This window comes from Triticum aestivum, chromosome 4B, assembly GCF_018294505.1.
Source record: "Triticum aestivum cultivar Chinese Spring chromosome 4B, IWGSC CS RefSeq v2.1, whole genome shotgun sequence".
Lineage (NCBI taxonomy): Eukaryota > Viridiplantae > Streptophyta > Magnoliopsida > Poales > Poaceae > Triticum > Triticum aestivum.
The window spans coordinates 80,534,154-80,559,709 of NC_057804.1; the positions used below are offsets into that span (position 1 = coordinate 80,534,154).

The 25,556-nt window shown below is 43.4% G+C and overlaps 2 protein-coding genes and 1 pseudogene across 2 annotated transcripts; 1 reads left to right on the top strand and 2 right to left on the bottom strand.

Annotated features, from left to right (window-relative positions):
• Positions 1–14,988: 14,988 nt before the first annotated feature.
• LOC123094500 (uncharacterized) lies at positions 14,989–15,832 on the bottom strand. Its single transcript, XM_044516488.1, has 2 exons — positions 15,474–15,832; positions 14,989–15,367 (listed from the first exon to the last, which is right to left on the bottom strand). Exons 1-2 carry the CDS (start codon positions 15,636–15,638, stop codon positions 15,155–15,157), a joined length of 378 nt encoding a protein of 125 aa, XP_044372423.1. The 5' UTR covers positions 15,639–15,832; the 3' UTR covers positions 14,989–15,154.
• Positions 15,833–16,917: 1,085 nt separating this feature from the next.
• LOC123089982 (protein tas-like) lies at positions 16,918–20,158 on the top strand (annotated as a pseudogene).
• Positions 20,159–20,313: 155 nt separating this feature from the next.
• On the bottom strand, positions 20,314–22,799 carry LOC123094501 (protein OSB1, mitochondrial). Its single transcript, XM_044516489.1, has 4 exons — positions 22,462–22,799; positions 21,432–21,570; positions 20,966–21,059; positions 20,314–20,868 (listed from the first exon to the last, which is right to left on the bottom strand). Exons 1-4 carry the CDS (start codon positions 22,767–22,769, stop codon positions 20,531–20,533), a joined length of 879 nt encoding a protein of 292 aa, XP_044372424.1. The 5' UTR covers positions 22,770–22,799; the 3' UTR covers positions 20,314–20,530.
• Positions 22,800–25,556: the final 2,757 nt, after the last annotated feature.

Genomic DNA, 25,556 nt, shown 5'->3' on the forward strand with positions numbered 1-25,556 from the left:
AATCAGCTCGAAGAAGAATTCCGGTTTGAAAAGAACGACAGGATATCACAAATATGTTGCCCGCTGCTTTGCTCTTGTTAGTACCTATTGTCCTGTATCACTGTACTTGCATACATACCTGGTTCATTATGTGACAGCAGTATGCATGGTAGCTTGCTTATCAATTGTTCGCTCCAAATTATCTGATCCGTATGAATGGTTACATTAGTGTAGAATATATCCAATGCCAATGAATTTTTTTAGCTCTGCATTATTCTTGTAAGTACATGATGTCCTTTATCAGTGTACTTATATTGACAGGTAGTTGTTCATGTACCATCACTCTGCAGCTTATTTTCCTTTGCCCTCCATTTTCTACACATCAGATCTATATTTACTCTTACCATAAGGTTGGTATTGAAGAAGTTTAGTTGTGCATTGCTCTTGGTTGTGCCTTTTGCCTGTATCGCTGCACATACATTTATAGCTACTTGGTTATGTAGCATCACTCTTCATCTTATCTTAAATATTCTCCATTTTTCGTATATTATCACATCTATATTTACTCTTAACAAAATGTAGAATAAAGGCAATGCTTATGAAGAACATTCTGTGCTAAACTTCTTGAATTGCCCCCCCCCCATCAGCATGGACAAGGGCTTTATAGAGCCTCTCTTCACCAGTAATGTAAGTTTGTCCTTCTCAAGCCTTCAAACTTTGTTGTGTATATTTGGTTAGGCATGACTGCAATAGCTGTTTATGTTTGGTGTTTGCATCAAATTGCATGTTTAAAGTTTATTATGTAGTTCATAAACAAAAGTTTGTCCTTCTCAATTTAAGTTTTCAGTTGTACAACCAAGTTCCTTCTTCATACCATGTAAATTAAACTATACAGAGCAAGTGATCTTCTTTTGCACTGCATGTATGCTTCTGTTCTTCATCCGTAATCCACTGGTGTGGTGAACCTACCCACTACAGCACAATGTCATATTCTGCAATGTCTTAACTATGAACAATGTCATATCATTCTACTATTATTTAAACCGCCTCTTTATTTGCCAATCTGAAATGGGATAAATTGATAGCACACTAACCATTGATACTTATGAGTTCTTGATCTGTAATCCAGTGGTGTCGTGAAGCTGCCAACTCCTTCACAATGTCAATTCCTGCCATGTCTTGACCTGAATAATACCATATTGTGTTAATACAATTTTAAACTGTGTCACTTTATTCGTCAGTAAGAAATGTGATGAATTGTCAGCACTGATACTTTTATGTGCAAAACCTGTCATCTGTCTGCTTGTTTATCTTTTAGAGTGAGGAAGATATAAGTGTTGAACAAGTGCAGTCTCATCATCTTGCTCAGCTGCTTGCGCTGCAGCTCCCCAGCAGGGCTAACCTTTCTTGAACTCTATTGAAGTGCTGTCAGTTTTGTATATTATTTTGTCGGCGTGTTTATTTGCACTAGTGGCGATCTTTGATGCCCAGTGTATGTAATCTGCTGTCTGCTTGTGCTTTATTATCATAGTGGCGAACTTTGATGCCTAGTGGATGTAATATGCCGTAATTTCTTTATTGTATAGTCTAGGTTTTTTCTTATTCACGATGATGCAGTTATTTTACTGTATATATATCCTGTCTTTGCAGTAAACCGGCCAAACCGTAAAATTACGGTACATAATCGGGTCGTCATGCAATCACGATGTATGATCCGCATCATGGGCCCCGTCAAACTGGCCCACTAGTAGATTCGGGCCTTTAATAGGCCGAGTAACCCCCGGCCCTATTTTCGCAAGAAAACTCAATGCGCTTTTAGGAGGATGAGAAGTAGGCTGGGCCTGAAACATGCGAATAGCTCATGGGCCGGTGGCAGCCCGAAATGGACCCCGGCCCATGATTCTGCGAATCAATTCACGGGCTTTTAACAGGCCAAAGTTGTCTCGGTCCTTGTTTGGCCTAATCAGATATCGGCTGCGAGCAGGCCGGATGCAAACCGGGTCGTAGTTAGGCCCAACTATATGACGAGCTTTTAACAGGCCAAAATTAATATAGGGCCGAAATGTTAAATGGGCCCTTAACAGGCCAAAACTAATATCAGGCCGAATTACTAAATGGGCCTTTAGCAAGTGGGCCCAAAAGCATAGTGTCTAGTCAACGGGCCGAATCTGATATGGGCCATAATTGAGCCCAAAGCCTCTTAAAGGGCCGGACCTGATCTGGGCCATGATTTGGCCCAGAAAGTGGGAGGCTTTTAACGGGCCGGATCTTATATGGGCCATTACTAGGCCCGGAACGTGGCAGGCCATTAATGGACCGGATCAATTATGGGCCGGCATTTGGCCCAAAACATGGCAGCCAGTTAATGGGCCGGCCTACTAGGGTCCTCAAAATCTTGTGGGCCTACAGCTGGGCTGGCCCATTAATGACGGCGAAATCTCATGGGCCTTTAGCTGGGCCGGCCCATTATGATCCGCAAGAATTTTGTGGGCCATTACCTGGGCCGGCCCATTATGGCACACAAAAATCTTGTGGGCCTTTACCTAGGCTGGCCTATTATGGCCCGCGAAATCTTGTGGGCCTTTACCTCGGCTAACCTATTATGGCCCGCGAAATCTTGTGGGCCTTTAGCTGGGCCAGCCCATTATAGTCCGCAAAATCTCATGGGCCTTTAACTGGGCCGGCCCATTATGGGCCGCCAAATCTTGTGGGCCATTAGTTGGGCCGGCCCATTTAAACTTGATTGGTCGTGCCACATGTCGACGTATCATAGGCGCCTTCTGTCCAATGAGTGGATGACATCTGTCCTAACGATGAGCCGACACGTGTTTCCTCCAGCCAATGATGATTTTACACATGGAAAATCCCCATTGGTCGGGGCTGTTAACGGGTTATCGGATCCAAAACCCGACCCGATAGCTTAACGGTGTTCTGTTACGGTGGATGCCACGTGTCGGTCACCCTTGACGAAAGCACTTCTGTGACGCGCGATTTATCATCATGGAAGTGGACACTTCCATGATGATAATTTTGGTAATGTCATCGAACACTTCTACGACAGCACAGGTATGACTATCTTGATTCTGTCATAAATTTGTCATGGATGTACATGCATGACAAAAAACGCGACCTACTATGACAAACATGTATCATCACGGAAGTGTATTTGTTTGTAGTGATGCCTGGATGGCGGCGGCGCCGGCGCCGCGCCAGGGAGCCGGAGAGGCCCGAGGACGGTGGTCGGAGGGTGCTGCCGGCTGCGGCCACGCTCGTAAGGCCGGAGGCGGACTGCCGGCTGATACGTCCATTTTGCATCATGCTTTTATATCGATATTTATTGCATTATGGGCTGTTATTACACATTATGTCACAATACTTATGGCTATTCTCTCTTATTTTACAAGGTTTATCACGAAGAGGGAGAATGCCGACAGCTGGAATTCTAGCTGGAAAAGGAGCAAATATTGGAAACCTATTCTGCACAACTCCAAAAGTCCTGAAACTCCACGAAAGTCATTTTTGGAATTAATAAGAATTATTGAGCAAAGAAAGTACCAAAGGGGGCTCACACCCTGGCCACGAGGGTGGGGGCGCCCCCCTACTGGGCGCGCCCCCTGTCTCGTGGGCCCCCTGGTGGCCCACCGGTGCCCATCTTCTGCTATATGAAGGCTTTCACCTCGGAAAAAATCATAAGCAAGCTTACGGGACAAAACTCCGCCGCCACGAGGCGGAACCCTTGGCGGAACCAATCTAGGGCTCTGGCAGAGCTGTTCTGCCGGGGAAACTTCCCTCCGGGAGGGGGAAATCACCACCATCGTCGTCACCAACAATCCTCTCATCGGGAGGGGGTCAATCTCCATCAACATCTTCACCAGCACCATCTCCTCTCAAAACCCTAGTTCATCTCTTGTATCCAATCTTGTATCAAAACCACAAATTGGTACCTGTGGGTTGCTAGTAGTGTTGACTACTCCTTGTAGTTGATGCTAATTGGTTTACTTGGTGGAATATCATATGTTTAGATCCTTAATGCATATTAATACTCCTCTGATCATGAACATGAATATGCTTTGTGAGTAGTTACGTTTGTTCCTGAGGACATGGGTGAAGTCTTGCTATTAGTAGTCATGTGAATTTGGTATTCGTTCGATATTTTGATGAGATGTATGTTGTCTCTCCTCTAGTGGTGTTATGTGAACGTCATTCACATGACACTTCACCATTATTTGGGCCTAGAGGAAGGCATTGGGAAGTAATAGTAGATGATGGGTTGCTAGAGTGACAGAAGCTTAACTCGTAGGTTATGCGTTGCTTCGTAAGGGGCTGATTTGGATCCACTAGTTTCATGCTATGGTTAGGTTTACCTTAATACTTCTTTTGTAGTTGCGGATGCTTGCAATAGGGGTTAATCATAAGTGGGATGCTTGTCCAAGAAAGGGAAGTACCCAAGCATTGGTCCACCCACATATCAAATTATAAAAGTACCGAACGCGAATCATATGAGCATGATGAAAACTAGCTTGATGATAATTCCCATGTGTCCTTGGGAGCGCTTTTCTCATTATAAGAAATTGTCCAGGCTTGTACTTTGCTACAAAAAGGATTGGGCCACCTTGCTGCACTTTATTTACTTTCATTGCTTGTTACCCGTTACCAATTATCTTATCACAAAACTATCTGTTACCTACAATTTCAGTGCTTGCAGAGAATACATTACTAAAAATTGCTTGTCATTTCCTTCTGCTCCTCGTTGGGTTCGACACTCTTACTTATCGAAAGGACTACGATAGATCCCCTATACTTGTGGGTCATCAAGACTCTTTTTCGGCGTCGTTGCCGGGGAGTGAAGCGCCTTTGGTGAGTGGAACTTGGTAAGGAAACATTTGTATAGTGTGCTAAAATTTTCTATCACTTGTTACTATGGAAACTAATCCTTTTGAGGGGCTTGTTCGGGGTATCTTCACCCCGACCAGTAGAGCAAAGAGTTGCTCCTCAACCTACTGAACCTACTAAAAATGTTTACTTTGAGATTCCTTCGGGTATGATAGAGAAACTGCTAGCTAATCCCTTTGCAGGAGATGGAACATTGCATCCTGATTTACACCTTATCTTTGTGGATGAAGTTTTGGATTATTTAAGCTTGCAGGTATTCCCGATGATGTTGTTAAGAGGAAGGTCTTTCCTTTATCTTTGAAGGGAGATGCATTGACATGGTATAGGCTATGTGATGATACGGGATCTTGGAACTATAAACAATTGAAATGATTATATTCATGCCCCAATCATGAGCTCTCAAGAGAAATGATTATTCAATTTTTTTATGCTCGGCTTTCTCTCAATGATCGCACCATGCTTGATACTTCCTATGCTGGTTCTTATATGCTGAAGACTACTGAATTCAAGTGGGATTTATTGGAAAGAATTAAACACGACTCTGATGATTGGGGTTCCGACGATGGTAAGGAGTCAGGTATGACACCTAACTTTGATTGTGTTAAATCTTTTATGGATACCGATGCTTTTCGTGGATTTAGCGCTAAATATGGACTTGACTCTAAGATAGTAGCTTATTTTTGTGAATCTTTTGCTGCTCACCTTGATCTCCCTAAGGACAAGTGGTTTAAATATAATCCTCCCATTGAAGTAAAACTAGTTGACCTGTTACAGTTGAAGAAAATATTATCACTTATAATGATCCTATTGTTCCTACTACTTATGTTGAGAAACCACCTTTTCCTTTTAGAATAAAGGATCATGCTAAAGCTTCAACTGTGGTTCATAAGAGTAATACTAGAACATATACACCTCCTGAGCAAATTAAAGTTGAACCTAGTATTGCTATGGTTAAAGATCTCTTGGATGATAATATAGATGGGCATGTTATTTACTTCTGTGGTGAAACTGCTAATATTGCTAGACCCGACACTAAGATACATAGACCTATTGTAGGCATGCCTGTTATTTCTGTTAAAATAGGAGATCATTGTTATCATGGCTTATGTGATATGGGTGCTAGTGCTAGTGCAATACATATTTCCCTATATAAAGAAATTATGCATGATATTGCACCCGCTGAAATAGAAGGTATTGATGTTACTATTAAGCTTGCCAATAGAGATACTATTACACCATTTGGGATTGTTAGAGATGTTGAAGTCTTGTGTGGGAAAGTTAAATATCCTACTGATTTTCTTGTTCTTGGTTCCCCACAAGATGACTTTTGTCCCATTATATTTGGTAGACCCTTCTTGAATACTGTTAATGCTAAGATTGATTGTGAAAAGGATGTTGTTACAATTGGCTTGGGAGATATGAAACATGAGTTTAATTTTTCTAAGTTCCGTAGACAACCCCATGATAAAGAATTGCCTAGTAAGGATGAAATTATTGGTCTTGCTTCTATTGTCGTGCCTCCTACCGATCCGTTAGAACAATATTTGCTAGACCATGAAAATGATATGTTTATGAATGAAAGAAGGGAAATAGATGAAGTATTCCTTAAACAGGGTCCTATTCTAGAACACAACTTGCCTGTTGAAATCCTAGGGGATCCCCCTCCACCCAAGGGTGATCCCGTGTTTGAGCGCAAACCTTTACCTGCTAATCTTAAATATGCTTATCTTGATGAAAAAAAGATATATCCTGTTATTATTAGTGCTAACCTTTCAGAGCAAGAAGAGGAAAGATTATTGAAACTCTGAAGAAGCACCGTGCTGCTATTGGATATACTCTGGATGATCTTAAGGGCATTAGTCCCACTCTATGCCAACATAAAATTAAATTGGACGAAGGCTCCAAACCAATTAGAGATCCTAAATGACGGTTAAATCCTAAAATGAAAGAAGTGGTAAGAAAGGAGATACTAAAGCTCCTTGAGGCAGGTATAATTTACCCCGTTGTTGATAGTGATTGGGTAAGTCCTGTCCATTGCATCCCTAAGAAGGGAGGTATTACTGTTGTTCCTAATGATAAAGATGAATTGATCCCGCAAAGAATTATTACAGGTTATAAGATGGTAATTGATTTCCGTAAATTAAATAAAGCTACTAAGAAAGATCATTACCCTTTACCTTTTATTGATCAAATGCTAGAAACACTATCCAAACATACACATTTCTGCTTTCTAGATGGTTATTCTGGTTTCTCTCAAATACATGTGTCAGTGGAGGATCAATCAAAAACTACTTTTACCTGCCCTTTTGGTACTTTTGCTTATAGATGTATGCCTTTTGGTTTATGTAATGCACCTGCTACCTTTCAAAGATGCATGATGGTTATATTCTCTGACTTTTGTGAAAAGATTTGTGAGGTATTCATGGATGACTTCTCCGTTTATGGATCCTCTTTTGATGATTGCTTGAGTAACCTTGATCGAGTTTTGCAGAGATGTGAAGACACTAGTCTCGTCTTCAATTGGGAAAAGTGCCACTTTATGGTTAATGAAGGCATTGTCTTGTGGCATAAGATTTCTGAGAGAGGTATTGAAGTTGATAAAGCTAAAGTTGATGCTATTGGAAAGATGCCATGTCCCAAGGACATTAAAGGTATAAGAAGTTTCCTAGGTCATGCAGGTTTTATAGGAGGTTCATTAAGGACTTTTCTAAAATCTCTAGGCCTCTGACTAGTTTATTGCAAAAAGATATTCCTTTTGTCTTTGAAGATGATTGTGTAGAAGCATTTGAAATACTGAAGAAAGCTTTGATTAGTGCACCTATTATTCAGCCACCTGATTGGAATTTACCCTTTGAAATTATGTGTGATGCTAGTGATTATGCTGTAGGTGATGTTCTAGGGCAAAGAGTTGATAAGAAATTAAATGTTATCCAGTATGCTAGTAAAACTCTTGATACTACTCAGAGAAATTATGCTACTACTGAAAAAGAGTTCTTAGCAGTTGTATTTGCTTGTGATAAGTTCAGACCTTATATTGTTGATTCTAAAGTTACTATTCACCCTCATCATGCTGCTATTAAATATCTTATGGAAAAGAAAGATGCTAAGCCTAGACTTATTAGATGGGTTCTCCTGCTCCAAGAATTTGATTTACATATTATTGATAGAAGGGAGCTGAGAACCCCGTTGCAGACAACTTGTCTAGCTTAGAGAATGTTCTTGATGACCCACTACCTATTGATGATAGCTTTCCTGATGAATAATTAGCAGTCATTAATGCTTCTCGTACTGCTCCATGGTATGCTGATTATGCTAATTACATCATTGCTAAATTTATACGACCTAGTTTTACATACCAGCAAAAGAAAAGGTTATTTTATGATTTAAGACATTACTTCTGGGATGACCCACACCTTTATAAAGAAGGAGTAGATGGTGTTATTATACGTTGTGTACCTGAGCATGAACAGGAACAGATCCTACGCAAGTGTCACTCTGAACCATATGGAGGACACCACGCTGGAGATAGAACTGCACATAAGGTATTGCAATCTGGTTTTTATTGGCCTACTCTCTTCAAAGATGCTCGTAAGTTTGTCTTGTATTGTGATGAATGCCAAAGAATTGGTAATATTAGTAGACGTCAAGAAATGCCTATGATTTGGGGCTTTGATTATATGGGACCTTTTCCTGCCTCCAATGGATATACACATATTTTAGTTGTTGTTGATTACGTTACTAAGTAGGTAGAAGCTATTCCAACTAGTAGTGATGATCATAACACCTCTATTAAGATGCTTAAAGAAGTTATTTTTCTGAGGTTTGGAGTCCCTAGATATCTTATGACTGATGGTGGTTCACATTTTATTCATGGTGCTTTTCGTAAAATGCTTGCTAAGTATGATGTTAATCATAAAATTGCATCCCCTTATTACCCCCAGTCTAGCAGTCAAGTAGAGTTGAGTAATAGAGAGCTCAAATTAATTTTGCAAAAGACTGTCAATAGATCTAGAAAGAATTGGTCCAAGAAACTTGATGATGCATTATGGGCTCATAGAACTGCATATAAAAATCCTATGGGTATGTCTCCGTATAAGATGGTATATGGAAAAGCATGTCACGTACCTCTCGAACTTGAACATAAGGCATATTGGGCTATTAAAGAGCTCATCTATGACTTCAAACTTGCCGGTGAGAAAAGGTTATTTGACATTAGCTCACTTGATGAATGGAGAACTCAAGCCTATGAGAATGCCAAACTGTTTAAAGAAAAAGTTAAAAGATGGCATGACAAAAGGATACAAAAGCGTGAGTTTAATGTAGGTGATTATGTGTTGATATACAACTCTCGTTTAAGATTTTTTGTAGGAAAACTTCTCTCTAAATGGGAATGTCCTTACGTTATCGAGGAGGTCTATCGTTCTGGTGCCATAAAAATCAATAACTTCGAAGGCACAAGTCCGAGGGTGGTGAACGGTCAAAGAATCAAACATTATATCTCAGGTAACCCTATAAATGTTGAAACTAATATTATTGAGACCGTAAACCCGGAGGAATACATAAGGGACACTTTCTAGAACATTTCAGACTCCGAAAAGGAATAGGTATGTGGTACGGTAAGTAAACCGACTCCAAAACAATTCTAATGGCAATTTTTCTCCGTTTTGGAATATTTACCTCAACCTCTACCTAACCCCTTTACTCCAACTGAGATTGAAGCTTTCAAGATGATTGAGTTAGCTCGCATACAAAACAAGTATCTCACGCAGGAAAATATTTTGTTGAAGGATCATATCGTCGGACTCAAAGGCATTATCCGCAAGTTGGAGGAGCTTTTACGCTCGATGTGCGATTATCCACCATCATCATCACCACCTTCATCACCTCTGAGGACTTAATCACATGGGTATGGGCACTCCCCTTGGCAACTGCCAAGCTTGGGGGAGGTGCCCCGGTATCGTATCACCATCACACTCCTATCTTTACCGTTTTACTTGGTTCGATCCTTTCAGTAATATCTTGATCTAGTAGAATAAAGTTTTGGTTTGAATTAGTTTTGAGTTTTGCTTCGTGGTCTCTCTATGTAATCGAGTCCGTGAGCTATTTATATAATAAAGATTAGTGTTGATTCAAGGGCTTTCCTATCTTGCTATGATCTTGAGAAAATAGAAAGAATAAAAAGAATAAAAGAGTTCATATTGATCTTATGGATAGTAATGACTTCACATATAAAGAGTATGAGGCATAAAAGTTGTTGAGAGTTGACAAACATAGTTTTGGTCATCGTTGCAATTAATAGGAAGTAATAAAGAAAGAGAGGTTTTCACATATAAATATACTATCTTGGACATCTTTTATGATTGTGAGCACTCATTAAGTATGACATGCTAAAGAGTAGTGTTGGACAAGGAAGACAACGTAATGGGTTATGTTTTCTCACATCTCAGTTAAAGTATATTGTCATGGATCATTCCAACATGTTGAGCTTGCCTTTCCCCCTCATGCTAGCCAAATTCCTTGCACCAAGTAGAGATACTACTTGTGCTTCCAAATATCCTTAAACCCAGTTTTTCCATGAGAGTCCACCATACCTACCTATGGATTGAGTAAGATCCTTCAAATAAGTTGTCATGTTGCAAGCAATAAAAATTGATCTCTAAATATGTATGACTTATTAGTGCGGAGAAAATAATCTTTCTACGATCGTGTGATATGGAAGTAATAAAAGCGATGGACTGCATAATAAAGGTTCATATCAGAAGTGGCAATATAAAGTGGCGTTCTTTTGCATTAAGATTTTGTGCATCCAACCCTAAAAGCACATGACAACCTCTGCTTCCCTCTGCGAAGGGCCTATCTTTTACTTTATGTCTTTTACTTTATGCAAGAGTCAAGGTGATCCTCACCTTTCCCTTTTTCATTTTATCCTTTGGCAAGCACCTCGTGTTGGAAAGATCCTGATATATATATCCAATTGGATGTAAGTTAGCATGAACTATTATTGTTGACATCACCCAAAGGTGAATACGTTGGGAGGCGAAATTATAAGCCCCTATCTTTCTCAGTGTCCGATTAAAACTCCATAACCATAAGTATTGCGTGAGTGTTAGCAATTGTAGAAGACTATATGATAGTTGAGTATGTGGACTTTCTAAAAAGCTCTATTCTTGACTCTTTCTGATGTTATGATAAATTGCAATTGCTTCAATGACTGAGATTATCGTTTGTTAGTTCTCAATGAAGTTTCTGAACCATACTTGACATTGTGAATAGATTATTACTTCAGCATAAGAAATCATATGACAAAATCTATATGTGTTGTTGTTATAAGAGAGATAATGATGCCCTCATGTCCGTATTTTATTTTTATCGACACCTCTATCTCTAAACATGTGGACATATTTTTCGATATCGTCTTCCGCTTGAGGACAAGCGAGGTCTAACCTTGGGGGAGTTGATACGTCCATTTTGCATCATGCTTTTATATCAATATTTATTGCATTATGGGCTGTTATTACACATTATGTCACAATACTTATGGCTATTCTCTCTTATTTTACAAGGTTTATCATGAAGAGGGAGAATGTCGGCAGTTGGAATTCTGGCTGGAAAAGGAGTAAATATTGGAAACTTATTCTGCACAGCTCCAAAAGTCCTGAAACTCCACGAAAGTCGTTTTTTGAATTAATAAGAATTATTGAGCAAAGGAAGTACCAGAGGGAGCCCACACCCTGTCCACGAGGGTGGGGGGCACGCCCCCCCCCCTACTAGGCACGCCCCTTGTCTCGTGGGCCCCCTGGTGGCCCTTCAGTGCCCATCTTCTACTATATGAAGGCTTTCACCCTGGAAAAAATCATAAGCAAGCTTACGGGCCGAAACTCCGCCGCCCAGAGGCGGAACCAATCTAGGGCTCCGGTGGAGCTGTTCTGCCGGGGAAACTTCCCTCCGGGAGGGGGAAATCATCACCATCATCATCACCAACGATCCTCTCATCGGGAGGGGGTCAATCTCCATCAACATCTTCACCAGCACCATCTCCTCTCAAAACCCTAGTTCATCTCTTGTATCCAATCTTGTATCAAAACCACAAATTGGTACCTGTGGGTTGCTAGTAGTGTTGACTACTCCTTGTAGTTGATGCTAATTGGTTTACTTGGTGGAATATCATATGTTTAGATCCTTAATGCATATTAATACTCCTCTGATCATGAACATGAATATGCTTTGTGAGTAGTTACGTTTGTTCCTGAGGACATGGGTGAAGTCTTGCTGTTAGTAGTCATGTGAATTTGGTATTCGTTCGATATTTTGATGAGATGTATGTTGTCTCTCCTCTAGTGGTGTTATGTGAACGTCGACTACATGACACTTCACCATTATTTGGGCCTAGAGGAAGTCATTGGGAAGTAATAAGTAGATAATGGGTTGCTAGAGTGACAGAAGCTTAAACCCTAGTTTATGCGTTGCTTCATAGGGGGCTGATTTGGATCCACTAGTTTCATGCTACGGTTAGGTTTACCTTAATACTTCTTTTGTAGTTGTGGATGCTTGCAATAGGGGTTAATCATAAGTGGGATGCTTGTCCAAGGAAGGGCAGTACCCAAGCACCGGTCCACCCACATATCAAATTATCAAAGTACCGAACGCGAATCATATGAGCGTGATGAAAACTAGCTTGACGATAATTCCCATGTGTCCTCGGGAGCGCTTTTCTCATTATAAGAAATTGTCCAGTCTTGTCCTTTGCTACAAAAAGGATTGGGACACCTTGCTGCACTTTATTTACTTTCATTGCTTGTTACCCGTTACAAATTATCTTATCACAAAACTATCTGTTACCTACAATTTCAGTGCTTGCAGTGATTACCTTACTGAAAACCGCTTGTCATTTCCTTCTGCTCCTTGTTGGATTCGACACTCTTACTTATCGAAAGGACTATGATAGATCCCCAATACTTGTGGGTCATCACCGGCTGTCGCCGCGCTCGGAAGGGCTGACGCCGGAGGCCGAGGGCAGGGGAGGGAGCGAGGGAGATGACCAGCTGGACTGGAGGGGAGGGGAGGGACAGGCAGGTAGGAGAGGGGCGGCCGCCGATCGCCGGAGCTACAAGTGCTAGGTTTGGAAAAGGGGATTCGATTTGGGCATCTATTCAAGGGAGGGAGACGAGGTGCTCGTGCGGTCGGCTGCTCGCGCGCCTGACCAGACGCCCACTCGCCTGTGTTTGTTACCGTGCGTGGCTGCGGGCTGCCGTGGAGCGTTTGGGCTCGTGGGCCAACTGGCGAAGTCTTTACCGTATAATACCTGTAGTAATTCTTTTGCTGGAAATTCTTTGGTATTCCAGGGAATTCCCAGGAATACCCCCAGCTCTGCCATTGCCGCGCGTGTGTGGAAGCAGGGGACAGAGAGGGACTTGACGGTCCTCTCCACGGCGGCCGAGGGGGTCGGAGGCGCGGCGAAGAGGCTACCCCGAGCTCGAGCTCTTGCTCGCTCGGGTCATGACGGGCACGGCGATGGCGAGGACATGGAGCCTTACCTAGGCGGTGACAAAGGAAGGATAGGGGTTAGAAGTAGACGAGGGAGGTTGGGACTAGGGCTAGGACGTGATTTATAGGCCTCTAGGGCGCCGGACGGCCGTCAAATCACCAAGGTTGTCGACGTGGTGCGTCTGGATGTCCTACCGTACAGGAGGTTGACGACGCCTCTGTACGCATGGGCTGGATGGGCTGCTGGATGGGCTGCTGGAGCGCAGCTGGGTTGGTCCGGGAGGGAGGATGCCCAGGTGGGTGCGGTGCGGGTGCTGGTGGGTTGCACTGTTGCCACTGTTGCTTCCCTTCTTCTCTTTTCTTCAGATAGAAAAACAAGACAGAAAAGCACAGGAACAATGGAGGGGGTTCAAATAGATATGAGAATATCCCTAGAGTCCAGAATTTGTGCAGAATTTGAATAAATTGCTTTGGGCATTTTTTAAGGACAGAAAAATAATTCAAGTTTGAATTTAATTCAAACTTGAGTCATTTTTTAACCCTACCAAAACAACTCCAAATGAGATGAAACTTGGCAGAGAGGTATAAGGCATGGAGTAAGATAACCATGAAATAAATGAACATTAATGGAGGGAATAATGTCACTTGCAAAAACATGAAGGAAGAAGGAAGGGAGAGGTGATGATACATGGGCATATGGCTTGAGAGAGAGATAGTAAGGACTGATGCACACACAACATGAAGAATGCAACCCACATGATGAGCATGATGAAATGCAATATGACAAGGGTACAATGCAACATAACAAGTGAGATGAGCATGGTGCAAGAAGCAAATATATGACAAGGCACTCAACATGATCATGGCATAAACATATAGGAATGAAATATGCCAAACAATTATGATAATGCAACAAACATAATAAACACACGGCAACAACTAAAATAAATAGAAGGCATCTGGAGCATCGGTCTCGGGGCGTTACATGCTACACCACCACTGTTGTTGGAGAAGACGGACAGCCAAAGCTGTGAAGGAGCTCCGATCGCAACACCGACCACTCCGCCACTATGAGCGATGAACGACCGACCGAAGCTACAAGCCAAGGCTGTGAGCAGGAATGACGAGGTGTTGCGGGAGGTGCCAATGATGCCAGCTCGTCGGAGATGTTTCTGTGGGCAACGACCTCAACACAGGCAATGTTGTGCGGTGGCGACGGCTGAGCGCAAAATGAGTAATGTTGCAAACCTCCGAACTCAACATGGCTCATGTTGCAAAACACTCGTTAGTGCAAATATGAGTGCAACATGGTCCATGTTTCAACCAGCGAGCACAACATAACCCATGTTGCAAAGCTCATAAGTTGGATCTAGTGGCTACGATCGCGGTGGATCCAGCTGCTCACGACCCGGCTAATCTTTTTAGAGATCAACGGGGTGACGTGTAGCTAGGAGGAGTGTTGTTTGGCCAGTTGCCCAAGTCAAAATATGTAGAAGCGCCTCAAATCCGATATACTCTCTTCATCCATGAATAAGTGTAAGTTTGATAATTGAAATTGTCCACAAAAGAGTGTATTTTTATCTTCTCAATACGCTTTAAAGTAGAAAAAAATGGTTCTCTCACATCACACGGTAATAAAGACCAATAACATTCAACACATGGTCTACTCACTTCAACATGCACTTAGCTCATTGAGGTTGAAGTAGTTAAAGAGAAGAGAGATGGTGGCTTGCTCCTTTCCACCGTACTATTTTTTTACCCCACTTCATAATCTGTCCTAAAAAAATTATATGCACACTTATTCGTCGACGAATAAGTACTTTATTAGGTAAAAGTGGGCTACCAAACAAATCAGTGAAACACGGAGGTAGATTATGCCGGAGGATACGCAGGCTGTGTGCTGACCAAGTGAAACACGTTGGCGACAGTAAAGGCGATCACTACCATAAGAAGCGCTATAATCTTTCCTCATCTGATTCACCATGTACAGCCACACAACGGCCAAGAACCCCTGCAGAATTCAGTTAGTTACATGCACCGAGCAAATTCAGTTTCAGGTAGCACGTCCACCGCACAACGACTTGCTATTTTTTGTGGGGGGCTTCGTGGTTAGTTACCTGGAAAAAGCGCCGGCAGCCGGACGTTTCCACGCCCCCATCGTCCGCCAGCGACGACGTGGCGCGTTCTTCGGGCACGCCCTTCTCGACGTCCAGCAGCGGCGCCGCCTCTGTCGCCTCGCAGCAGGACGCGTCGCACGGCGTCGAGGAGATCCGCTGTGCCATTGGGGGAAGAGAGACGGCGACGTGCGGGGCTTTACCCTAACTTTTTTTCTTTCCGCCCCACGCGCGAGTTTACTCTCAAAACCTAAATCGACGTCGCGTGCGAGTTGGTATCGGAGACGTGGGCACCGTGTAAATAATCACTGCATTTCTCAATTAGGGCTTTAAATACACACGCATGGGAAGAGATAAGAGGCAGCTCGCAGGGGCAAACAAAGAAAGTTAAGATAATCATGGAAATCGCACAGAACATATACAAGCGATAATAAAATAAAACCTTGGTTCAGTTTTTTTTCTCTGAATACTGTACAATACAATGACATGCTCATGTACACCCATGAATACGTATGCACACCCTACTCCTACGACCACCTTCGAGATGCCGAGTCAGCACAGCATCTTAAGATTGACGAAGTTATCCAAAAATTCGCAGCGGCACAGATTTACTCAGCCCTACTTCATCGTTCATTCACTTTGTGATCTGTGCACCCGTTTGCATCCGAAAATGCCTAAAAATCACATGTGAGCTGTGCACATCGACATGTTGATGGCTGTAGAAGACCTTGATGTAGTTTTTATTATGGTTGAGATGTTTCGTATTTTTGATGAACTTTTATACTCTCATACATGCGCTGGGTGTATTCCTCGATGCTATATTTTGAGTCAATAAAAAACACCCTTCATCGAAAAAAAATACGCTGGATATTTTTCCAAAGAAAAGGTGCGCATGCCCTGTAAGAAAACGATGTGCTTTGTTACCATCCTTAGGACCGAGTGGTCACTTGGACTGAAAGACCCATGAACGATAATCCATTGCTGCTCGTTTAGTACGTGTGGGTGCTTGTGCGGTTCTAAACGAGCCGACATATGTTTTTCAGGGCTACAGCCACATTCCCATTTTTGTTGGTGCCTTCTCGTCCTGCTCAGACGGCGACCGTCTTTCCCTTCATGGATCTTCGCCACAAATTCGCCCTGTCGTCCGCATCAACCAAACAAACCAACGTTTGACGAAGACTGCGCTTCCTAGTATTTTCGCCCCACTTGCGCCCCTCTCCCTCCATTCGTGAGCTCTCCTCCCCTCCCTCGTCCCGTGCTTCGGTTTGTAGCTCGCCGGTGAACTGAAGAGCTGTGTTGGCCAAGGAGGCAGCACAACAGAGACGAGGGTATTTCTTTCAAACTTCCAACCATCTGGCGGACTAAAGTGGCTGCATACTGTTTTTTTTTTTTTTTTTTTGCTTCTTGATATGTTTGTTGGAATGTGCAAGAACAGGAGTTTGAGTATATGCAACAACAAAAAATTCGACAACAGTATTTACGTGACAAATGGTGCTATGCGCGTTCACGGTCGAGTTCCCAACAGTCCCAAAGATGGCACCGGAGACGCGTCCGCAGCCGAATTCGGTCGGCGCAGGAACCAGCGAAGTTGCAGTACAGGAAGTTGGGAGATTCAGATCTCTTCATCAGCGAGATAACTCTTGGAACAGTATGTGCATAGCTGAACCATCATGTTTCTGTTGTTTTCACTTTTTTTTACATAATAATAACCTGATTTTTTGAGCTCTTTTATGGTACCCTGTATTAAATATTGGCCGTCCATTGGCAAAGATCCAAGGGTGGGTGCCTATCTGTACTGGTGAAACTGGATCAGCAGTATCGCTAGTACCGCACGTCTCACGTCCACCGGTATAATGCTCGGAGGGCATTATCGGTGATTCTCTGCATCACCGGCAGCAGCCCTCGGGGGCTCGCCTCCTCTTCGACCGCATGCCCGCCAGGGCACCTCCTCCCTCCCCTCCCTTTAACCCGCCGTGCTATCCTTCTATGGTTTTGGACTTCTGGCATGCCGCCGTGCGCCCCATCCCCCTTCCACGCTACGGCTGCGATGTTCTTTGCCGTCCCGCATGGCTGAGCAGTGAGCACCTTAGCATGGCGCTTATTTTGTTGCCTCGTTCATGACGACAGTGCATGCGAAACCACCCTGCGCAGCGGGCAAGCTCGCCGTCGCCGACGATGAGGCCACGATGTCGATGTGTACAACGTCGTGGTCTTCTGGCGCACGGAGAGCCGCGGCTACGAGAGTGCCGGAGCCCGTCGGAACCTCGCCTATTTAGTGCTAACCATGCCCTCGCTACGCTCATCGTCGTGCTTCTTTATTTTACTACGGCTCGCCTTCCTGATAGAGCTCTTCATGGCCTGGATCACGCTTTACTTTGGCCGCAGCTCGCGGGACGTGGAGCAGCTACGCATCTGCCTTTGCTGTGAGGTCGACGACCACGTCATGTGCTCAAAAGCTCACCCAGGCAGCAGGCAGGGCTCAACATACCTGTGTCCTCGTCGTCACCCCGCCGTCACAGACTCACAGGAGTGCACGATGCATTCCGAAATATTGATCTGCCAGAGCAATTCCCTTTATGAGCACAAGAAGAGCTTTCACCGTCACATATACTGCTCCCTCCCCAGTAGCAGTATAGGGTACCATAAAAACCCTCGATTTTTTTACTTCTTTTAGATGACCTTTGGAGAACAAAGTACAGAGAAGGAATCACATGATATGCTCTCTTACTCTTTTGATCAGGGCATCAACATACTCGACACCGCAGAAATTGTCAGCACACATTCCTTCCTTCCATTCAACCACCGTCTCATTTTCTGAAGTTGACCCCAGTTTTAACTGAACTACTTTTATTGCGTTTTAGTACCCGATTCAACCCAAGCAGGAGACTCAAGGAAGGACTGATCTATATGTAGGCAGGTGGATGAAATCCAAGCCACGAGATAAAGTACCCTAAACCGGCCTTATAATTTATTTGCAGTTTCCGAATCCTTTTGTACTTCCCTGATTTCCACTTCAGATAGCATGCTTGAATGGTGTCACTGAAACATGGCACCTGCCCACTTTACATTCTGTTTCTGACCAGGTAATTTTAGCCACCAAAGTTTCTGGTTATTCAGATCGCACTTTCCTTCGGGACAATGCAGAAATGGTGCGTGCTGATGCTCCCAATATAAAGGAAAGTGTCGAAAAGAGCCTCTCACGCTTATCGACAGACTACATTGATTTGCTTCACATACACTGGTAAGTGTTTATTTTGAAGATTATTCTTCATTAGAATAATTTTCACATCTTGTTCCAGATTGATTCATACACAATCATATTGCATAATTTGCATTTCCTTATATAACTTGAAAATTGTAAATCTCATTGCACTTTTCCATCCTTTGTGAGTCTTTTTGCCGTAGACTGTTTTCAGCACACATCCTTCATTTAAGCGTAATCGTGTTAGTTTTTCATTATCACATTGATTTTTTTTCAGGTAGGATATTATTTTGTTTATATCAATATGCTTTATTTTTATTTTACTTGACATAAAAAGAGAACTTTGGCTCCAAAGGTTTGCTTTATGTCTTCAGGCCAGATAGGTATGTGGCACTATATGGCGAATTCAGTTACGATTCAACTAAATGGAAGCCAAGCGTCCCATTTGAGGATCAATTGAAAGCTCTTCAGGAACTAATTGATGAAGGAAAGGTAATATTATTTTATTATTTCGAAACAACAAAATAATTAATTGAACACAAATCTTAGTATAGATCCATCTTTCCATAGGATTTGGTGCCTGTGTTTTTCACACTTTATGATTGTTGTGTTCGTGTGCGCACAATACGTTTGAGTAGTTCACTCAGAGCATATGCAGAAGACAGACAAAGATAGTATTCATAGATCTGTAACCGTAGACCAGTATATAATTCCCTGTTGGTCTCTTGTAATATAGGTACGATATATCGGCGTTTCCAATGAAACCTCGTACGGAGTAATGCGATTTGTACAGGCTGCAAAGCTTCATGGACTTCCAAAGATTGTGAGCATCCAGAATGGTTATAGTCTACTTGTGAGATGCAGCTTCGAAGGTGAAGCAGAGATGCCAGCCATAGATCTATTCATTTTCAGTCACTTGAACTCTATGGTGTAATGGAGTCTGCACGCTTTGTTTTGTCGCAGTCGATCTTGCTGAAGTCTGCCACCCAAACAACTGCAACGTTGGGCTGCTCGCCTACTCCCCGCTGGGCAGCGGTGTTCTGACCGGAAAGTATCTGGATGATAACTCTGGCAATAGCAAGAGTTTCAGGCTAAATCTCTTCCCTGGATACATGTAGCGTTACAACGCGCCTTTGGCCAAAGTATATACACACACACACTGGAACACTACAACTAAATATAATGACATTAAAAATTATTATGTGCAAATAATTCTTCTTTTGCTTCTGTTGTGATGTTTGGATAGGAAGCGACGAAGGAATACCTCGAGGTTGCGAAGAAGCATGGGCTAACTCCGGTCCAGCTTGCCCTCGGCTTCGTGCGCGACCGCCCGTTCACAGCTAGCACCATCATCGGAGCGACCACCATGGATCAGCTGAGGGAGAACATCAACGCGTTCACCAGCGCTCCACGGCCTCTGCTGCCGCAAGTTCTCGATGACATTGAGACTGTTTTCAAGAGATACAGAGACCCAGCAGTCCTCTAGATGTTTTTTCAGCTTTCTCTGAAGCAAATAACAGCAACCCTCAGCGGATGCACAGACCAAGGAAACAGTTTGCTATCATGCAATTTCACATAGCAATTAGCCGTCAGTGTATATCATTGTTCTGGATAGACATTGCGCGTTAAGAGTTAATAAAGTGCGTCGGATGTCCAGATTCACTCCATTGCAGCACTGAATGTACACGAGTTACAACCCACATTATTCAGTATTTGCACACAAAGACCAAATCACATAATCCGACGAGTCCTGTGATCGATTTCTCTAACATCTATACATACACACTTCCATTCAGTTTTACAGTCAAGCATAGTCAGTGCAGGAGACCCGCCTTATCAGTCATCTTGCAGAATTCAGTCATCCATTCGCCTGCCTTTGCGTGTCCTGCTCATCATCGTCACATTCGTCAGAGTAGTTGAAGTCTTGAGCGTTCCATCTTGGGTTTGTCAAGCGCCCTCTGCCATCCCTGCGACCACTCTCTGCCGTTTGCTGGTCAATCAATTCGAGCTGCTTTCTTACCCAAGGTGGGTCATCTGGATGAAGCCATAGCTGCTCACGGGTGTCCTTGTGCTTAAAATCAGGGCAACTGGCGTATGGTTTTTGTTGCCGGTTATCCCACCACTCGTAAGGGCTGGCAAAGAAGACTTGCCACAGATGAAGCCTTTCTCTGTACTTGATTTCTTCAAGTGTTTGAGCTAATTGATACAACAGAAGACAGTAAGAGATTAGATAAGAGACAAAAGGACTACAATGCAGAATAGGAATGAACGAAGTCAACTGAGAAAAACGTACTATCCGCAGATGGTGTTGATGCTGGATCTACCGAGCCTTTATCATTCCTAGGCTTCTTGGGATCATGAACGCAATTCAGTTCCTTGACGTGGATCTGTGGAATAATGGATTTCGAATTAGGAAAGTATAGAAGATACAAAGCATACAAAAGTATTTTCAAGACCAACAATAACACATAGCAACACAGGGAAACAATTGTTAACATATTTGTGGTTATTGAAGTAGAAACAATTTTGCATGCATCATATATGGTCAAAGATAGTGGAAGACTGGAAGTAACTAGGACCACACAAGTATACACGAGAGGAAGGATATGGTAACATAAAATCAGGCCTAGGACAGGACCACTAATGGTAAGAGAACCAAACTGATCTTCTAAATGATTTCATGAAGAAAACTGTATATCTCAGAATGGTACAGCATCATCTGTTCGTAAGAAGTTGCAATCGCTCAACAACTGACTAACCTTATAGCACACATACTTTTCACCAGTTCCACTGACTTTATGATAAGAATTCAGAAAACCAGATACATGTACAAGGTCATTGTACTTCAAATGCTTCAGGCACACATTTGCCAGATCGCCCTTCAGCTGCAGTGTCACTCTGTTCAAATTGTTTACACCGTAAGTATGGGTGATAGAAATTTTATTGAACACAAAATTACAATAATCATGAATTGGAACAATCATATAACATTGCATAGATGTAATTAAGTTTGCAGGCTCTATGAAAGCATGATCTTTATATTAGATTAATGTTGTGCTTGGTGGATATAGCTAGAGTTACATCCCGAGGTGCTTCTATGCTTCACCTCTCAAGAGTTGCACAAATTTTTGACCGTGTGAAGCATGGAAGTCGTCTCAAGCTGCAAAAGATACCGTGCATGCATATGTCTCTCTCTTTTACATACAAACAATGGATATAGCCCACAAAAACCAAATGTTGTCCTTCCAGTTTACATTTTGGAAATACAACTTTCTACCTGCGCTGTTTCTACCACCACAAGCATTGAATTTGCTCCCTGATAGGATGGACCTAAGTTAAGAACATCCTACTAACTTGGGTAGGACAATGTCCAACAGTCTAAACTCTTAGACCTGTGTTTCCTTTTATTTCATATAAGAAGGTTGCTCTGTTGTGCCTACATGGAGCAACAAGCCTACCACAATTCGACAATGAAATTTTCTTTCCTTGGTACTCCAGTAGACATTTGTGCTAACCCAGGAATACCACAAGACCACAAAGCTGTATGTTTGTATAGAACAAATAATCCTCAGTTGAAGCAACAGATAGTAATACTACTATCTACAGAATACAGTTAACCAGGCAAGAACATAGTAATATAAAGCAGAATATATAACCCAATCGATCAGAGAGGGTAATGAAGGGAATCTTCTGCACCAGAACAGCGAGCATGAACAAGAGAGAGGTGCGACCTATTTGGGTGTTGGGGGGGGGGGGGGGGGGGGGGGGGGTATGAGAGGGAAACGTAACTGGAAGTTGGCACAGGTCGACGAGGACGAGGAAGCGGGCGTAACGCAGAGGAAGGTGTAAGCCTTCGGGTCCTCCTCGGAGCTGTTTCGGTGCAGGCGCACCGGCGCGTTGAGGCGGCCGATGAGGCTGCACAAGTTGGAGCTAACAATATCCTTCTTCCGCGCGACAGGGGGAGCCCGCAGCATCGACATGCGGTACGCCATGCTCTCCACCTCCTCCCCACCGCCGATGTCTCTGCCATGGTGGAGGAGGCGCCGCCACGCGGCGGCCGCCGGCGAGCGCGCGGCGGCGGCGAGGGATCGCAGCATACCTGTCCAGCCGGATTGGGGAATGCCCGATTGGTCTTTGGACTTTTAGAGGTGCGAGGCCTAGTGGGCCTTTTGCTCTACCGGGCCTTCCATGATCTTTTTTTTTTGTTGAAACTTATGATGAATAAAGAGTGGGCCGAATTCTTAAAAAAAATGTTGAATTCAGACCCTCTTTTTTCAGAACCTTTTTGGGAAAGAGTGGGCCTTTCAGAACAAAGAAAAACAAAATATCAACTCCTCTCTCTTCCTTTCCTAAAAAAAAACTCCTCTCTCTTCCTCTATTTGTGTGACAGACATGCGGGTTCATCATTTGCTGTAGCGGCCAGACCTCAAACAGTCTAGTCTCTGTGCATCAGTGTCGTCTCTGAATCGGTAATGCTGACACGCACAGCACTTGAGGATTTATAACAGAGTTTCAATCACACACTTAATACATCAAATGTCTCAAAAGAGAACTTATTACAGTAATATGGCTTAAGGCCATCTAAATAAGATAACAGCGAAAGGCTTGGAAGATAAAGTGAGTCCATCAACTCCGATGACATAGCTGAGTGAACGACAACGACCTAGGCATCTTACTCGTCGTCTGAAAAGTCTGCAACATGATATGTTGCAGCCCGAAACGGGTCAGCACATGGAATATGCTGGCAATGTAACACAAAGAGTAATGAATAGAATAAATGCTATTGCTAGATGCATATTTGGCTGATGGAAAGCTCTATGGTTAAAGTTTTGCATAAAGCCAATTTTTCCCTACAACAAAGGAATAAATTTTATTTAACTACCATGGTGGTTGTTAAACATTGAGAAGGTTCCTCCAACTCAATCTCAATTAAGCAATATCAATTAACCCAAACAATATTAATTTAGAGTGATGAAATCAACATGATAATCCAAGAACTAGATACTCAAGACGTCCATAACCGGGGACACGTCTAACCATGATTAGTTTGTACACTCTGCAGAGGTTTGCGTACTTTTCCCCACAAGACTCGATCTCCTCCGTTAGATTTCTCGCACTACATGGTGTTTGAGAAATGGATGACCAAGACACAGTCTTTCAGAAACATTAACTCTTTACTCTGGATGGACAGTTACACCTACTTTCCCCTACATCTGCTAGCCCACCACTGAAAGAGGTCATGCAACATACTCAACTATGCTAGAGCCCATAATAGCTTGTGCCTGCACACAGAAGTTTCTAGCATGAATAATCTTATGATCCCTTTGAGCCTGGGTGGCGAACCGTAGGATAATCACACAGGTACTCCGGGATATCCTAGGACAACACTGGATTCTCCAGGTGCCCGCAACCAATACACCAAGATGTGTATTTAAGTAGCCACCTTAAGTTAACCATTAATTTAACAATTCTCACATTTGTCATGGATACTGAAAGAACATGTGGTGCTCCCATGTTTGGTTTTGGTAATTGATGACAATCTCTATGGACTAATGGTTGCCTTGAGTTATATTTGAAGGGTTTGTCCATAGGCTTTTCTTGGAGTCCATTTGTTGGTTTCAAGGAGAGTTTGTGATGACCAAGGTGTTGGAAAACGTAGTAATTTCAAAATTTTCCTACGCACACACAAGATCATGGTGATGCATAGCAACGAGAGGGGAGAGTGTCGTCCACGTACCCTCGTAGACCATAAGCGGAAGCGTTATGACAATGCGGTTGATGTAGTCGTACGTCTTCACGATCGACCGATCCTAGTACCGAACATACGGCACCTCCGCGATCTGCACACGTTCAGCTCGGTGACGTCCCACGAACTCATGATCCAGTAGAGCCTCAAGGGAGGGTTCCGTCAGCACGACGGCGTGATGACGCTGTTGATGAAGCTACCGACGCAGGGCTTCGCCTAAGCACCGCAACGATATGGCCGAGGTGGATTATGGTGGAGGGGGGCACCGCACACGGCTAAAGATCAATGATCAACTTGTGTGTCCATGGGGTGCCCCCCTCCCTCGTATATAAAGGAGTGGAGGAGGGGAGGGGCTGGCCCTCTCTATGGCACGCCCTAGGGGAGTCCTACTCCCACCGGGAGTAGGATTCCCCCCTTTCCCTAGTAGGAGTAGGAGAGGAAGGGAAGGAGGAGTAAGAGAGAAGGAAAGCCCCCCCCCCCCAACCCTTTCCAATTCAGCCTCCTGCCCAAGGGGGGCGCACCAGCCCCTTGTGGGCTGGTGTGCTTCCTTCTTATGGCCCATAAGGCCCATAACTTCTCCCGGGGGGTTCCGATAACCTCCCGGTACTCCGGAAAAATGTCCGAACCACTCGGAACCCTTCCGATGTCCAAACATAGTCATCCAATATATTGATCTTTATGTCATGACCATTTCGAGACTCCTCATCATGTTCAAGATCATATCCGGGAATCTGAACTACCTTCGGTACATCAAAACACATAAACTCATAATACCGATCGTCACTGAACGTTAAGCGTGCGGACCCTACGGGTTCGAGAACTATGTAGACATGACCGAGACATGTCTCCGGCCAATAACCAATAGCGGAACATGGATGCTCATATTGGCTCCTACATATTCTATGAAGATCTTTATCGGTCAAACCGCATAACAACATACGTTGTTCCCTTTGTCATCGGTCTGTTACTTGCTCGAGATTCAATCGTCGGTATCTCAATACCTAGTTCAATCTCGTTAACGGAAAGTCTCTTTACTCGTTCTGTAGTGCATCATCCCGCAACTAACTCATTAGTTACATTGCTTGCAAGGCTTATAGTGATGTGCATTACCGAGAGGGCCCAGAGATACCTCTCCGAC